The sequence below is a fragment of the Panthera tigris genome, chromosome D1, assembly GCF_018350195.1.
Source record: "Panthera tigris isolate Pti1 chromosome D1, P.tigris_Pti1_mat1.1, whole genome shotgun sequence".
NCBI lineage: Eukaryota > Metazoa > Chordata > Mammalia > Carnivora > Felidae > Panthera > Panthera tigris.
The window spans coordinates 104,925,743-104,941,410 of record NC_056669.1 but is presented as its reverse complement, the minus strand read 5'-3'; the positions used below and the strand labels follow the sequence as shown (position 1 = coordinate 104,941,410).

The 15,668-nt window shown below is 58.1% G+C and overlaps 3 protein-coding genes across 13 annotated transcripts in view; 1 reads left to right on the top strand and 2 right to left on the bottom strand.

Moving 5' to 3' along the window:
- Positions 1-214: 214 nt before the first annotated feature.
- Positions 215-5,316, bottom strand: FEN1 (flap structure-specific endonuclease 1). Of its 2 annotated transcripts, none has more exons than XM_007091985.3 (2): positions 5,138-5,316; positions 215-1,395 (listed from the first exon to the last, which is right to left on the bottom strand). In XM_007091985.3, the coding sequence occupies exon 2, from the start codon at positions 1,372-1,374 to the stop codon at positions 232-234; it is 1,143 nt and encodes a 380-aa protein (XP_007092047.1). In that variant the 5' UTR covers positions 1,375-1,395; positions 5,138-5,316; the 3' UTR covers positions 215-231. The 2 variants fall into 2 exon arrangements, with proteins under 2 accessions (XP_007092047.1, XP_042814994.1); XM_042959060.1 differs by lacking the exon at positions 5,138-5,316 and adding an exon at positions 4,397-4,521.
- TMEM258 (transmembrane protein 258) lies at positions 4,685-7,947 on the top strand. Its single transcript, XM_007091984.3, has 4 exons — positions 4,685-4,873; positions 6,400-6,509; positions 7,095-7,231; positions 7,840-7,947. Exons 1-3 carry the CDS (start codon positions 4,871-4,873, stop codon positions 7,219-7,221), a joined length of 240 nt encoding a protein of 79 aa, XP_007092046.1. The 5' UTR covers positions 4,685-4,870; the 3' UTR covers positions 7,222-7,231; positions 7,840-7,947.
- A 587-nt stretch (positions 7,948-8,534) lies between these two features.
- The window catches only part of MYRF (myelin regulatory factor), a 33,843-nt gene continuing 26,709 nt past the window's right edge, over positions 8,535-15,668 (bottom strand). For 6 of the 10 annotated variants that reach the window (XM_042958785.1, XM_042958776.1, XM_042958777.1 and 3 more), the window contains 6 exons: positions 15,312-15,563; positions 13,674-13,776; positions 13,365-13,439; positions 12,910-13,015; positions 11,341-11,415; positions 8,535-11,139 (listed from right to left, as the gene is read on the bottom strand). In XM_042958785.1, coding sequence (XP_042814719.1) covers positions 11,059-11,139; positions 11,341-11,415; positions 12,910-13,015; positions 13,365-13,439; positions 13,674-13,776; positions 15,312-15,563 — 692 coding nt within the window. In that variant the 3' untranslated portion in view covers positions 8,535-11,058. Of the gene's footprint in view, positions 11,140-11,340; positions 11,416-12,909; positions 13,016-13,364; positions 13,440-13,624; positions 13,777-15,311; positions 15,564-15,668 lie in introns of those variants that run through there. The other 4 variants (XM_042958779.1, XM_042958778.1, XM_042958780.1 and 1 more) reach the window with 4 other exon arrangements.

Here is a 15,668-nt window from a genome sequence, read left to right as displayed (position 1 = left end):
TGTGGAGCCTGACCTACTTTCCTGAGCTAAAACAAGAAGAAAACAAGATACCTCTGTGGCCTTCCTGCCACCAGATCAAGTACAAAAGGGAAAGCACTACGGAGACGGGCAGAGCTAGAGAAGCAATGGGAGCCCCTCCCTGCCCCCACAGAGCTCTCTCTCGTGCTATAGCGCTTGAGGGCACATCAAGGCAGGTGTTCTGGGGCCGGGGAGGCGAGAGGGGAAACTCCTTTATTTTCCCCGTTTGAACTTCCCTCCTGCCCCGGTCTTTGCCTTCTTCTTAGCGGACCCCTTGGGCTCTGGCTCCTTGCGCTTAGCTGAGGAGAGCGAGCCAGTCACCTTGAAGAAATCATCCAGGCGGCCCTGGGTGCTGCCCTGGCGGCTCTTGCTCAGCCGCCTGACCCCACTGCGGATCCGCTCCTCCGAGAACTGCTTTTCACCACACATGAACTTGACGAGCTCTTCCTCATTCGGCTCGCTCCACTTCAGCTCCACTGACTCTGGGTCAAGCACCTCGGGCTCCAGGAAGAGCTGCTGGGCCTCCTTGTGGAGCCAATTTTCTGGCACGGAGTACTTGCTGGGGTCGAGCCGACGCACGATCTCCTCGATGCTCTTGTGCTTCTGGATGAGGTCCACGGCCCGCTTGGGCCCAATGCCCCGGATGCTCTCACAGTAGTCACTGCCCAGCAGGATGCACAGGTCTACGAACTGCTCCTGGTTCAGGCCCAGCTCCTGCAGGACCCGGCTCAGGTGGAACTCCTGGATGGGCAGCTTCTTGGCCTCGCTGGCCGTCAGGTGCCGCATGAGCACAGGGCTGCCAAAGGTCAGGCAGTCCATGTCCTCCGTGGCCGCGGCATAGACTTTGCCCGCCTTCACGAGGGCGGCACAGCTGGCCTCGGCCTCGCCGGGCGCGTCCAGGTACGGGATGCCCATGAGGCTCAGCAGATGCTTGCACTCGTCGTTGTGCTGCTTGGTGACCTTCACCAGCCGCTTGGTAAACTTCTCCACCTCCTCCCCGGCCCCGGCGGCCTGAGCCTGCTGTAGCTGCTTCTCCGCCTCGGCCCGCCGCTCGCTGCGCTTGGCCAGCTCGCCGGACTTGAGCTGTGGCGGCTTGCCGTCGAAGACATACACGGGTTTGATGCCGTTCTCCATCATGCGGATGGTGCGGTAGAACATGCCCATCAGGTGGCTGGTGGTCTCCCCCTCCTCGTTCTGCAGCACATCCCCGCCCTGGCGGACGGCGATCAGGAACTGATAAATGCTCATGGAGGCATCGATGGCCACCTTGCGGCCGAAGTAGCTCTTGATGTCATTCTCCCGGATGGCACCGGGGGCCACGTCTGCAATCAGTTTGGCCAGGCCTTGAATGCCCATAGCAACACAGAGGAGGGACGGCTAGAACCAAAAACAAACAAACAGAAAAGGAGTAAAGTAAGAACAGGAGGCATTTCAGGGAGGCAAAGGATCAGGGGTTAGAACTGGCGCCCTCTCACCGACTCTCATGCCTCCGACTGTACAAATTTTGCACAAGAAGAGGACACCATTTCGGGACCACAGAAGACGAAAAGATGGCACAGGACAAGGTCAGCATTCTCAAAAACCTCACAGTCGAGCAGGGGAGCCCACCCCATGACTACTAAGGCTTCCGGCGTTTCAGGAGGAAACCTGGGTGTTAGGAGGATGAAGGCACTTCTGACGTCCCGGGACTTAAGGTTTCGTGGATAAGGCAGCAACAGGGCTAGCACGCAAGGAGGGCTACCACTGACGCCTGCGTCAAGGTCCCTGCAAGGCCAGAGGAGAGTGCCTGGCCCAGCCCGAGGCGTCCATGGATCATGAAGACAGGACCTGAAGGACAGGCAAAGACTGGCTACCAGAGGGTGACGAGATGAGGCAGGGACAGAGGCAGCCATGACACAAGGCTGAATGTGTACGGTGGTAAAATAAACACGAGTGTCCACCCTCCTCTGTACCTTTATGCCAGTCATTGACCATCCCCAACTCGTCCCTCTGGCTCCCCTCCTTTTAGCAGCTGTGATGGGTAGTTTCCTGTGTCAACAGAGGCTGGGCTGTAGTACCCAGGTATTTACTCAAACATTAATCCAGGCGCTGCTGGGAAGGTATCTCGTAACATCTGTATTCGGGTGACTTTATTTATTTAGTTAAAAAAAAAATTTTTTTTTTGGATGCTTATTTTATTTTTGAGACAGAGAGAGATAGAGCGGGAGCGGGAGAGGGGCAGAGAGAGAGAGGGAGACACAGAATCCGAAGCGGGCTCCCGGCTCCGAGCTGTCAGCACAGAGCCCAATGCGGGGCTTGAACCCACAAACCACGAGATCATGACCTGAGCCAAAGTCAGGCGCTTAACTGAGCCACCCAGGCACCCCAATATTCAGGTGGCTTTAAACAGAGATTATCCTGCAGAATACGGTGGGGGGGGGGGGGGGCGCGGGGGGCTGAGTCAACTGAAAGGCCTTGGGAGCAAAAACGGAGGTTTCCAGAGAAATTCTGCCTGAAGTCTGCAGGTTCAACCCCTGCGTGAGTTTCTAGCCTGCGGGCCAGCCCTCTAATTTTCAAACTGGTCAACCTCCACTATCACCTGAGCCAATTCCTCCCAATAAATCTCTTTATATATGTCCGTACCCTAGATCCTACCGTTTCTCTGGAGGACCCTGACTGATAGAGCAGCCCTGAAGGAGGACTGGCAAAAAAACCCACAACATATCTGAAGGGAGGTTATGTGGCTTTCTCACATGCTGCTCTGAGTGTCCCTTCAGTATCCCCTCGGCCCTGCTACTGATTTCTATTTCTACAATGACGTTGCTAGGAGTTTTAAGTCTTTCCCTTTATATTTTCTCTCCACCACGAAGTCCAAGATGTGAACTCCATGGCTCCCACCTGACCCCAGGTCCTGATCTAGGAGCCTGGCAAGCTGTAGTCCCTCAGTCCGGTAATACACTCCTGTTTCAGGCCCCTTGACAAATAAAATAGTTCCCAGGGCAGTGTTTCCTAAACTTCGATCAGATCCAAACTCCGCTCCCCTCACAATTTTTTGCCACTTCCATCTAAAACCTGTATTGGGGGGCGCCTGGGTGGCTCAGTCGGTTAAGCGTCCGACTCCTGGATCCTGGCTCAGGTCATGATCTCATGGTTTTGTGAGTTCGAGCCCCACATCAGTCTCTGTGCTGACAGCGTGGAGCCTGCCTGGGTTCCTCTCTCTCTCTGCCCCTCCCCTACTCACGCTGTGTGTCTTTCTCTCTCTCAAAATAAATAAACATCAAAAAAATTTTTTCAAAAGGGGCGCCTGGGTGGTGCAGTCGGTTAAGCGTCCGACTTCGGCTCAGGTCATGATCTCACAGTCCGTGAGTTCAAGCCCCGCGTTGGGCTCTGCGCTGACAGCTCAGAGCTTGGAGCCTGCTTCGGATTCTGTGTCTCCCTCTCTCTCTGCCCCTCCCCTGCTCAGGCTCTCTGTCTGTCTCAAAAATAAATAAAAACATTAAAAAAAAATTTTTTTTAATTAAAAAAAAAAACGCACACTCAAAACCCGTGCTTGCATTCACTTAGTATTTTCTTTAAATGGACCCCATTGTCTTAAAAACCAAGTTGAAAACGAGAACTCATCTTAAGCAATGTCTGTGTCACGGTAGTTAAATTTTAATGTTAAATGTATAACTATTAAAAAGGATTTAGGGGTGTCATTTAAAGTCGTTGCGTGCTCACTGGTGGTAGGTGTCCGCCACCCCAAGACATATACGAGACCTTTTAGCTGTTCCCACTTTTCAAAGGGTTCTTTCCAAAGCATAATAGACCCTGTCGCATGCCCCCTTCCGTGCTGAAATCCAAACACCTCAACCTGGCGGCAAGATCTTCCGTGCGCAGCTTCCCAAACCTACCGTCACAGTCTGGGAGCCAACACAAAGTTTGGGATAAGGCCGGCCCTTTCTCACTGCTGCTCAGCCGCGCCCTCCTCTAGCCCCTGCCATACACTGGTCGCTCGGGATCGTTCCCCCCACAGAAGCCGTTCAATCCTCGGGGTCCGGCCTCAGGCCGGCTGCTTTGCCAGAACGGGTACGGAGGGGACAGTGACTGCTGGCTTAGCCTCCCACGGCCCCCGACGCAGGGAGGTGGGAAAGGAGTCTCAACAAGTGAAGTTTACAAAATGTTTCTCAGCCAGGATCTCGGTCGAAATACACAACGGGCCCATGAAGTGGAGGCTGTTTCCCTCCTTCCACAAACGAAGCAAGAGGCTCGGGGCTTCGGCGACCGGCCCAAGTCGCACAGCGGGAAGGTGGCAGGCTGGCGCTCCGGCCTCCGCCCCGCGCGCGGCAGACGGTCCCCGACAGCACCCAGCGCCAGGCGGACCCCGCCGCCCTCGGAAGCGCTTCCCATGGGGTCTCACCTGGCCTTTGGAGCGCGAAGCCTCGACAGCTAGCGCTTGGGCCGGAGTCGCCCACGACGGTGCTCAGCTCCGCAAACCTGCTCAGCGCGGCCGCGGACGCCCTCCCGCTCAGCCGCCTTCCAAAGCCCGCGCTCCCGTCACGTGACCCGCCGCCGCGCACGGCCTCCTGGGAAGTGTAGTACAGGCCCGGACGCCCTCGGCCAGCTTCCCTTGTGGCAAACAGTCCCCCCATCGCCCACCCCCGTAGAGGAACGAACCCTCCCAACGGCTCTGTCCTACTCTCTCCATCGCTCGCCCCAACTCCACATCGGGGCCCCACAGGCCCCAGCGCCCCCTACCTCCGAAACCACAGGACTACAAATCCCACAATGCCACGCGAGCGGGCGCACTTCCTTTTCCGGCTGCACAAGGCGCCTGCTCCTGCCGACGTGTTATTCCTGTGGCGGAGCGGTGGATTACCCTGTGCCTGGCAAGATGGTGAGAGGGTTGAGGGGCGTCCCGGACAGGGCTGTGATGCTGACCCCCTCGGGGCCCGTCCCACACCCCGTTTCTCTCGCGGAGGTCTCAGACGCCTGAGACCCAGACAGCCGGCGGCTCCTATATCCGACTTGGGCCGAGGGGCGGGAAGGGAAGGAAGCCCCTTGCCACGGACTCTTAGTTAGGCTGAGGTTTTGATCCCGCGATTTTTAAGGGTGAGGCTTGTGCGGCGCATTTTTAACACCTCGAGCTTTTATCTGTTACCTGTGATTAAGCCGTTATCTCTATTTGATCTCTGTTTGGAAAGTCCTTCCTCCCGCAGAACTCGTACTCATCCTGCAAGGCCCAGGGCAGATGTCCCCTTCTTGGTGAAGCACTTCCAACTCTCTCAGGCACTTGGCCGCTCTCTGCTGGGAGCTCCCACAACCCGCGTACAAACCTCTTGCCACATGTCACGGACTTCTTTGTTATCTGCCACGCCTCCTAGTGACCACCATCTGACGTGCAGCTAGCTCTGGGATGATGGCTATTCATCTTTGTATTCCCAGTGCCGAACACAGGGCCTGCGATCGGAGGCTCAATAAATGGCAGCGATTGTCTTTTATCATTTTGGGGGGTGTGGGCATAAATGTTTACTGAATTGAATTCCAGTGTCTCTTAGAACAACGGGGTCAATTTATTTCTCTAGAGTTGTTATGTTCTGGGTTTTAGGAGCGTTGGCTGGTGAGTGACAATGGAAGTTAACATTTGTACAGAACTTTACGTTTACAGCCCTCCTTCCCAAGCATTATCTCATAATTTTCCCTGTAACCTTGGGAGGGAAACAAACACCTATTGAGCAACTCCTTTGTGCCAGGAAGTGAGCTAGATGCTTTGACGTTCGTCACCCTTCTTCAGTCATACATCAACCCTGTGAGGGGTGTTACTGTAACTACTTTACAGAGACTCATTCAGTAGAGCCAGTTTATTAATGGATGTCTTTTGCTGTTAGATCCTGAGATTCCGTAATAGTGTAGTGGGAAGAATACAGAAGTAGAAGTTGAGATCTGGGTACTGGTCCAGGCTCTGAATTACAGCAGGGATTCTGAGCTTGGTGTCTATAGACATGGGTCCATAAATCTCCTAAAATTATAGGCAGACTATTTCTTGCATGTGGTTTTTTTCCAGGCAGAGTCCATACCTTTAACCATTTTTTTTTTTTTTTTAATTGTCCTCCCTGGCCTCAGAAGATGTTAGGGACCACTGATCTATAGCTAGTCGATCATCTTCAGTGTCAGCCTCTGACTCTCAGCTGCCCTTCTTGTCTCATAGTGAAAAGACAGAGTGTCACCTAAGTTTAAGATGGAATCGTCATTTCCAAATGGAGTCACTTGATGTTGGTTCTGAAGGATTTCCATATTTCCCAGGCTGAGACAGACCTTTAACAGTCATTGGAGGATGAGGCCCATTGGTGGATGATCTCACACTCCCCCTCACGCTGAAGTCCTGGGATTCTTTGATAGCTCTGATCTCCTGCCCTCCCCTAGGAGCTCGAGGCCATGAGCAGATACACCAGCCCAGTGAACCCAGCTGTCTTCCCCCATCTGACCGTGGTGCTGTTGGCCATTGGCATGTTCTTTACCGCCTGGTTCTTCGTGTATCCTTTTCACTGAGCAGCCAGTGGGCCAGAGTTAGTGGTGTGGGAAACTAAGGGAGAAACCGTGCTGGGTACGTGCACCCTGCCAGTTTTGTTCTGGTGTGGGGCTAGGGGGAAGGTAAGGAGGTCGAAGGACAGCTGTTGATGTGCGGGGTCGGGCTGTGGCCTTACTTCCCAAGTTTAGGTGAGCTCAGTTTGCTCTTCAGATTTCCGGGACAGTGGACAGAAGGCCTGGCTGGACTGCAGGTTGGGGATAGGGGATCTGAAGTTGGCAGAGTGGTAAAGGAGGGGCGTGCTCAGGTGGCAGGAGATCCGAGGGCTAATGCCAATTCCTCAGTTCACTGGCTGTGTGGCCCGGGGCAGGTGACCTAACCCCTCTGGGCCTGATTTTCTTCATGGGTGGTTGAGGGCTGGTAGGAAGCAACAGAGTCCAGATCCTCTCTTGGGCCTCTCTTCCTGGCTGCGCTGAGCCCGGCAAGCCTCCTAGAAAGCCCTCACCCCGTACCTTTTTCCCAGAGCTGCACTGGCCGGGCTTCCTGTCCTACGCAGCCCCATCCCTCTGCTTCTCCTTAATCACCCTGCCAGCTATGAGGTGACCTCCACCAAGTACACTCGGGATATCTACAAAGAGCTCCTCATCTCCTTGGTGGCCTCGCTTTTCATGGGCTTTGGAGTTCTCTTCCTGCTGCTCTGGGTCGGCATCTACGTGTGAGCTCCCAAGGGTAAGTGCGACAGGGCGGGCATTAGAGAGGCTTCCCACATCCACGTCAGTGCGGTCCCCAGGCCTGTGCAACGCTTTGGTTCATGGAGACAGACTCGGCAGAGTGGATAGGGACACCGGACGCCGGGACGCATGTGCCTCTTTCCCTGTCCCTAACAGGGATCTCTGACCTACATTGTCATGCTGAGCTCCGCACACTGCCCAAGGCCTTGATCTGGCTTCGGGGTGTACTTCATAGGGCTGTGGGAGCAGGCTTCCCACGTGATGACATTTGGGTTCTTACACATCACACGCCATTGACTTGGCTGCTCGGGAACGGGCTAGAAGGGGGGTCAGAACCTGGGGCTCCCAGTTTGCTGCAGGGAGTGCCACTGTGGTAAGTTTGAATGTTTTCAGCCATTAAAAGAAACCTTGACTAAAGTGACGAAGCAAACCCAGAGACCCTGGCTGCAGATAATCCACTAAACAGGTCCCTGAGAGTCAGCTTTGGTGGCTCCGATTCAGAGTCGTGTGCCCGTCAGCCGTTGCCCCAGGGGCACAGGCGTCAGTGAGAAAAGAAGGCGGAAGGAAGGGTCGTTGGTCTCATTTGATACCCCTCTCCTCTTTCAGGTTCCAGCCCGGCGGCTTCACCGAACCCCTGCTTTTGTAAATTAATTTTTTTACCATTGCCACAAGCGTCCCCCACCTGCTCACAATAAAGGCAGATGTGTGACCGTCCCGTCTGACCGCCCATTGCGCAGCGGTGGGGTGGTGCTGGGACTACCTGACTTCCCTGGTCCCACCCCTTCCCATTTCTCTCCTGCCTTTCAGATGCTCCCTGCTGTCGGGAAGCCCTGCTTTCTGCTGTGAGGGGCGAGGAGGGTGAGGGAGGGGAGGCTGTCCTTGTAACATAAGGCTTCGTGGACAGGGAGGGACCGGCTCTCTCCTCTGTTGTTTTTACAGCAGACTTCTCTGGGAACCCACACCAGTCACGTCTGCCCTGGACCCGTCCCCTCCTCTGAATGTACTCTCCCTTCTGTGGGTTGGGGACCTTCACAAGGCTCAGCTTGTCCCCAAAGGGGAGGTTTTCCTTGGGGAAGGGGGCCACTTTAACCCAGGTAGGGCAGCCGTGGGTCTGGGGGGGAGTGGCTAGGGAAGGCGGCCGCGGAGTCCTGTTCCCAAGCCTGGCGTGAAGTTGAGAAGGATGTTGGGGTGCAACGCATCCACGTGGCTCAGGAACCTCAAGAGATTCCAGTCGGTCTTTGCCCCCCAGGCGACTCCCGTCTCCTACCAGAACAGTCTCAAGAAGAGATGGGGAAGCAAGGTCAGATACAAAGCCATATTTATACATTTATTTATATACGTATATTTACTTCAGAAGAAAAGGACGGGGACAGGAAGCAAGCAGGCCCAGGGCTGCCTCCCTCTGCCCACTCCAGAGTCAGAGTTGGTACGTGATAAATATGAGTCAGCACTCAGGGACAGGAACTGGGAGTTAACTGGGAGGGAGGGGCGCTCTATGCACACGCGGGCTTTTATGGGGGTGGGTATAACGTGGGCAGAGGGACTTGTGCGTTGAGAGGCCCTATGTACAGCTTGAAGCTCCGGGGAGATTAGCCCCGCGGCTATGGGAATAAATGCCGGAGGGGAGGGGAGGGGAGGGGTGGCTGCTGGACCCCATGTAGGGAATGGAACCAAGACACCCACTTACCAGTGCCAGCCGGGCAGCTGTCAGCCTCCAGCAGGTGACCCGCTCCCCTTCCCTGAAGCCCATCTACCTTACTAGGCTTAAGGCGACTTTGGTCCAAGGTTGACCCCCTCTCAAGCAGCTTGGAGCCCCAGCTTGGCCCCAATCCTCGCACTGAGGACCCCTCCTCAGGCATGGAAACAGCCAGCTGCTAACCAGATTGGGGCAATGCTGTGTCCAGAAGGGCTCCAGGGGGCAGTGGAGGGTCACTTTCCAGTTCAGGACTGAGGGGCCACAGTCCAAGGCCAGGCACCCTCACTGAGGAAGCCCCAGAATCCTATTACAAAGGGTGGGGCTCAGCAGTTTTTAAGGCATTTCGGGAGGGTTTCCCCCACTCTGGGGGAGGGAGAACAGAGTAGTCCTAAGGAAGGCCTGGCCCCCTGCGTGGTGTGGGGAACCGTGGGATTCCTATGTCAGAATGAAGGAGTGGAGCCACGCTGGGGAAGGGGCTGGGAGGCGAGGTATCCCTGCCATCCCTCAACTCCCCTAAGGGTAAGTGCTTTGCGACCCATGCCAGGAGGGGGCCCACAGTTCCCAGGCTTCAAGACCCAGCTCCCCATAGGAAGGCCTCCCGTTCAAAGTCGAGAATGAGACTTCGGAGAGGGGTAAGGCCTGGTTCCCAAAGAGGTGGCAGGATACCACAGAGCAGGGACCGCAATTCCCGGTCCCCTTCCCGGGCCCATGCGGACGTGGCTCAGTGATTTCCACATTCTTCTGTGAGCCTGGATGTGGCCTCAGTGCTCCAGGCACCCACTAAGAAAGGTTAACTTAACATTGGCACTTGAGATAAGACTTCTTCCTAACACAAGCCCACTGCTCCATCTCTGGGAGGAGTAAGTGGAGACGGGGCCTGCTGCCCGAGCCTGGGTCGCTCCAGCTCAGCTCCCCGAACCCAATATGGGAGCCCTTGATCTGGGGAGACCAGGTGACCAGGAGACAAGAGTGAAGGGGGAAGCCAGAGTCTTGGTGGTTGGGAGTGAGCTGGATGTCTCAAGCCTCCCTGGGATGGATCAGAGCCAGGCTCCTGTCTCTGCAAGTGTCCCCCTGCCCCCCCCTCCCCAGGGCTCTGCACTTCTCTGGGCTTTACCATCTCCAATCTCCACCCCCACTCTGGCTTAAGTGCATTTTAGTAATTATTTCGTTAATAACAGCAACAACTCTGCATCCACACACCAGCCAAGACCAGCCTGCTGCCTGGCATGGATTCCTGCTCCCCTGCTCAGAGAGAATGATGGGTCCCGGATACTGCTGCTAAGCTCTGGAAACTCCCAGGAACCCAGGCCGTGGGGCCCCGACACTGTCTTGAGGGGGGGGGGCTCACAGGGAACTTCAGGATACTCCAGGTTCAAGGGTCCGGGGCTTACCTCGCCCACCGCCCCACCTCCCTCACTGGTTCAGCTGGGCACGAAATGTACATAAGGCACATGGTCAGTCTTTCCAACCCATCCAGGGCTGGCTCCCGCTGCCCTGGGAGCTCTTGGGAGCCCGTGTTCCCAGGGAGAAGAGACCTCCTGGGCCACACTTAAAGCTTAAAAGTCCCAAGTCCAGCGTAACAGTCAAACCCCAAAAAGTCTACCACCTCGCCGCCCCCGCAGGGAGCAGCTGTGAGGGTGATGGCTGCATACTCTCCACCGACTCATGGATCCAGCCGAGTCTTTTAGGGCTCCGTCCAAGTCCCCAGCTGATAGCAAAGTCAGCAGGGCCCCTCTCCAAAAGAGGGGGGGCTCCCAGCCTCAAAAGGGGAGGGTGGGAGGTAGGCTCTGGACAGTCACAGGCTTACCCTTGCCTCCAGGGTACCTGAGGCCGGCCCTCCAACCACCGTAACTGGACAGATAGGAACTGGTCCCGGCCCGGCCCCAGGAGGTCCCTCTGGCTCCCTCCGCGACGTGGGAGGGGCGACCGGCAGGGACAGCAACTCCAGTGTGAGGACTTCCAGTTTCACCAGTCGTGGGGAGGGCCAGGCCCGGTTCAGTCTCTCCAAGGGGGTGCCAGTGAGCAGAGAGCTGGCGGGCAGCGGCTCCAGTGTAACACCACCGCGTCCAGTGTGGAAGGGGCGCCCGGGGACCCGGGCCGTGGTGTGGTGCTGCCTTGGGGAGGGCAGCTCAGTCACACAGGCGGTAGAAGTGGAAATAGTAGTCTGTGGCCGGCAGGACCGGGGCCTCCACGCTGCAGTTGGCCTGACCCTGGGTGGGAGGGGAGCGGGCACAGGTGAGGTGGCTCTGGGGGTGCAGGGCAGGAAGCACCCCGCCCCCGGCGCCGACATCACCTGCCCCTGTGCCCCACGTCCTGCCATGCGCTCCGTGAACCCCCGCCTCCCTTCCCCGAGCCCCACGCGGAGCTACAGGCGCCTGGACCTCTGGGGGCAGGTGGGTGCCTGGGCTCACCAGCAGTGCCACCCGGAAGTGGTAGGTGAATTCTCGGAAAGACAGGATGGTCACTGGCCACTGGTGGGACGTGCCCTGGAGAGAGGGGAGAGAGAAGGGTGAACACAGCCCCCTGCCCCTATCCCAACCAGCAGCCCTCACCGGGGCTCCAGGGCAAGTCTCCCAAAGGGTAAAATGAGCGCTGAGAAGAGAGAAGGGAGGGAGCACGCTCTGCTTGGGGGAGTGATGGCAGCCCCCCTCTACGCACACTCTGTGCCAGGTACCCACAAGCCCACAGCCACCGGTCCCTGCCTCCCCTCACCCATTACGCTCCAGGCACAAAGTATTTCATTAACCCCAACCTCACTACAACCCAGTAAGGTGATGCTGGTAGATGAGGAAGCCGAGTTCCAGCCTAAAATCACAGGGCACCGGGTGGCAGGGCTGGGGTTGACACACGGGTCTGGTCTGCTCTCCTTCGCCAGGGAGCGTGAGGCCCGGCTTCAGACCGCTTGCCCATCTCCCCCCCTGAGGCTTTGGCTTGGCCTCCAGGGATGTGGATTCTGGCCTGAGCTCCACATCTGAAGACGAGGGGCTGGCTGGGCTCTCCCTCTACTTCCGGGCACGTTCTCCTCTGCGCCTGTTTCGAGGCTCCCACCCACCCCTCCACTCGTTACTTTCTGCACATCTTTTCTCCTCAGCTAGAGGGTGCATTCTTCCCAGGCAAGGCCTGGGTCCACCCCGCCTGCCTCCCCCCTGCTGAGCCCAGGACAGGGCCTGGGCTAGAGGGGCCCCGACACATACTTGTTGAATAACCACGAATTGGTGAGAAGTCCCCTTAACCCGTGCTGAGAGTCACAACTTTGGGTTACGTGGGGATCACATGGCCAGTGAGGAGCTGAACAAGGAAAGGGTCTCAGCCATTTGGTTCTCCGAGCAGGAGGTAGGCCTCTACGAAATCGCCGAGAGATCTTCCAAAATGGTGGCTTGAACCATGCCGCTGCCCAGTGTGAACTCACTGGGCCCAGTGTGAGCCGCTGCCCGTGCTCCTTCCCGTTTCCCGCCCCCTAGCCTTTGCCACGTGTCCGGCTCTGCCGGAAGGCCACCCAGTCCCTGGCCTCCAGACCTCAGCATGTGCTGTCCTACTCCTGGGACACTGTCCTCTCTTCTTTCTCCAGCTGACCCCAAATCATCCTTCAATTCTCGTCTTAAACGTGACTTTTTCGGGGTGGCTGTTCTGACCCCGAGCACAGACAAGGCTGGCTCTCCCTGCCAAGGATTCCTAGAATACCCTCCCCACCCGCACCGTTGCGTTCCATCCCAGCTTAGGCCTGGTGGGACTTTTGTCTTCCCAGGGGCTCAGTCAGGGCAGGGCCGGGGATGGGACAGAGCAAGGGCAGGGCCACGAGGCGCTCAGCTGTGACCAGTGCACCCGTGCCCCCTCCCCAGGGCCCAGAGGCCTGAAGCGTCCCTTGTGGAGGTGCCTTCGCTCTGGCCCCCCGCTCCTTCACCTGTTTGGGGGCGCGGCTGTGCCCGGGGAGAGGAAGCTCTGGGGTGTGGCTGGCCCACGGCTTCCCAGTCGCCCCCTACCTGGGTGTCCTGGTAGGTGTGCAGGCTCTGTGGAAAGTCCCTCTCCTCACACGGCTGCTCCTTTGACATCAGGCTGCACAGCACCACAGACACGGGAGACGAAGAGCTGGGGGAAGGCCCAGTTAGCAGGGAGGTGGGGCTCCTGGGGGCCCCCTCCCAACCAGCCCTCCCCTCCACCCCCCCTGCCCCGCTGAAACAAGCCGCGAGTCCGCAGGCGGCCTGACAACGATGCCCACGGGTCAAGGCCCGAGACGGCCGCAAACCCTTTGCCGTCTACCGTCCCACGTGGCGCTCACACCCCGGTGCAACCACGGTGTGGTTTACAGATGAGAAGCTGAAGCCCAGAGACTGCCAGGGTCACACAGCCAGTCAAGCGCAGAGCGAGCAATAAAGTTGGCGTCGCTCCTCAGACCCCTTCCCCAGGTTGCCGGGGACCCCCACGTCCCTCCACTCACTTCATCTGCAGAGTCAGGCTGAGGTGCAGCGGGGTGCCGCTGCTGACAGGGATGTGGTAGGTGAAGTTTCCAGGCCTGAGAGGGCAAACATGGCTGCTGCTTAGTCCGAGGCTACCCTCCTGAGGCCCCCTGCCTGGACTCCCCGCCCCCCCCACCCCCACCCCGTCTGTCCTGGAGCTCACGGAAAGCGACTGTGCCACCTCGGGGGTGGGGGAAGGGGGATGACATCTGAGCATCTGTACTGCCTGGGCTCACGTCACCTGAGGGAGTCTGTCCTTGGGGTGAGGGGAGGGGGGCAGCCAGGCCCACCTGCAGGCATCCTCTGGAGCGCAGTACTGGGCAGTGATGGGCATTGAGTTCTCCAGCACCTGGATGGAGGTCAGGGAGGGCACTGGGTCTGCAAGGAGAGAGGCTGTTGGGGCAGGGAGGAGGGTGACAGGGGCGAGAAGCCACCAAGCCCTTCCTCGCCAGACTCGCGTTCAGTCACACGCACCTTAGTATAAATAAGTTTCAGGTCATTCTTTCCAGACCCCCCCACAATGGCCAGGGTCACACCACCCTCCGCCCCAGCAGCACTACGAAGAGTCAGTTCCCGGGAGCCTGAGGCCCGCCTCCTTGACAAGAACCTGCACACCAGGGGCAGGGATGGGTGCCGGGGGGGTGCACAGGAGCCCGCCCACAGTGTTCTGCTCCTGACTGCACACGCTTTTCAACACTCAGTTCAGAGGCATCAGGTCGGTACCTTGAAATCAGCCATGGTGGGAGTATTCGCCACAAATCGGGGCTTTTTTTTTTTTTTTTCCCTCCAGAGCCAACTGTGAGACACCTGCCAGCACCAGACTCCTGGGGGCCTGTGGCCCTCTGTGAAAGAACCCGCCACGACCGGCTGGCTGGCTGGGTGAGGGCGGGACTGAAGTGTGACACGGAGGGCGGGTGAGGTCATCTCAGCTCACCTACAGGCTAGCTGCTGCCCGCCTGACCGTCCCACCGAGGGAGGGGAGGCTGGGGCCACCGAACATGTGCTCAGCTCCGTGAGGCACAGCCAGGCACCCAGGGGCCCCAGGAGGCCTGTGGGCCCACGGACACCACACACAGACAAGATGGAAGAGACCCTCGCATTTCTCTTCTGGGCAAACTCCTGCGGTCCTTCAGAGACTCAGCTCCAATGTCACCTCCTCCTGGGAGGCCTTCCTGATCACCTCTCCACCCCCGCCTGGATTACGTGCCCTCCCCAGTCACCAAGCTGCCTGCAAAGTCCCCTCAGAGCTGCGGCCCACCCCTACGCCGCCGTGTTCTCACGTCTCTGAGCCACCGGGGCCGGGCACGTGTGTCCTCAGCACCCCCAGCCCCCCACCCCCCGGTACAATTGAACTTCAGTCTCGGCAAGTCAGTTTCTAAGCTTTTTTTTTCCTCTAAGCCACAAAACCCATCAAGTGAAAGCCAATGAGAAGGCCCAATACCTAGAGCAGAGCCGCCTGGGAAGCCTGGAAGGCCCCTGGCCGCCTCGGCAGCCCCCAGGGTGGCCGGCAGGGTGCGTCGGAGGAGTCAGTGGCAGACAGAAAACCTCTGCGGCCAAGGGTTCTCCGGCTTGGTGACAACCAAAGCCTTGAGATTTGGAAAGCTGGGGGGGCGCGGGGGGAGACCCTACACAGCACCCTCCTTGCCCTGGCATGGGGGTGAAGGAGCCAGGCCCCGGTGTCGGGGAGATGGAATCCTAGCTCTGCCGCCGACAGGCCGAACACCCTGTCTCGGTTTCCCCATCTGAACTACGGGGATGATCCCCTCCTTGCAGGAATATGTAAGGATTAAATGAGGCGAGCTACATAAGGCTCCTGGCCTCATTCCTGCTACTTAGTAATGCCCAGCAAGCGTCTGTAGGTTGGCAATCCCGCGCCAGGCATTCAGGTGGCTGAGCTGAGAAGATGGGGGGCAAGGTAGGGCAAGTACCTGGCTGGCCCTGGGCCCGAGTGGGCCGAGCAGGGCTCAGGCCGGGCTGGGGAAGCCCTCTGCGGGCCCGGCCGTGGAGACCAAGGCTGGGGCTGTTCTTGGCTTTGCCCTGCCCTCCAGGGAAGGGGACTTCGGGGCTGGCCAGAGGCTCTGAGCTCTTTGGATGCTTGGAGTGGCCAATACCATTGGCCGACAGGCCCCAGGACTTGGCTCTGATGTTGGTGACTGGTAGGAGGGCCATCTGGCCGGGGCCTGTGGACAGAACCAGAGGTAGGCTGAGAAGAAGGCACAGGCAGCAACTGGCTACTTCCTGTCCAGCTTTCTCTAGGACTTCACCAGACTGTGGGTGACCCCCAT

Excerpts from the sequence above, each read along its gene's own strand:
- FEN1 (XM_007091985.3), bottom strand. The coding sequence starts at position 1,374 with ATGGGCATTCAAGGCCTGGCCAAACTGATTGCAGACGTGGCCCCCGGT.
- TMEM258 (XM_007091984.3), top strand. Across the intron at positions 6,510-7,094 it reads TTTACCGCCTGGTTCTTCGT|CTATGAGGTGACCTCCACCA; the intron begins GTATCCTTTTCA and ends TCACCCTGCCAG.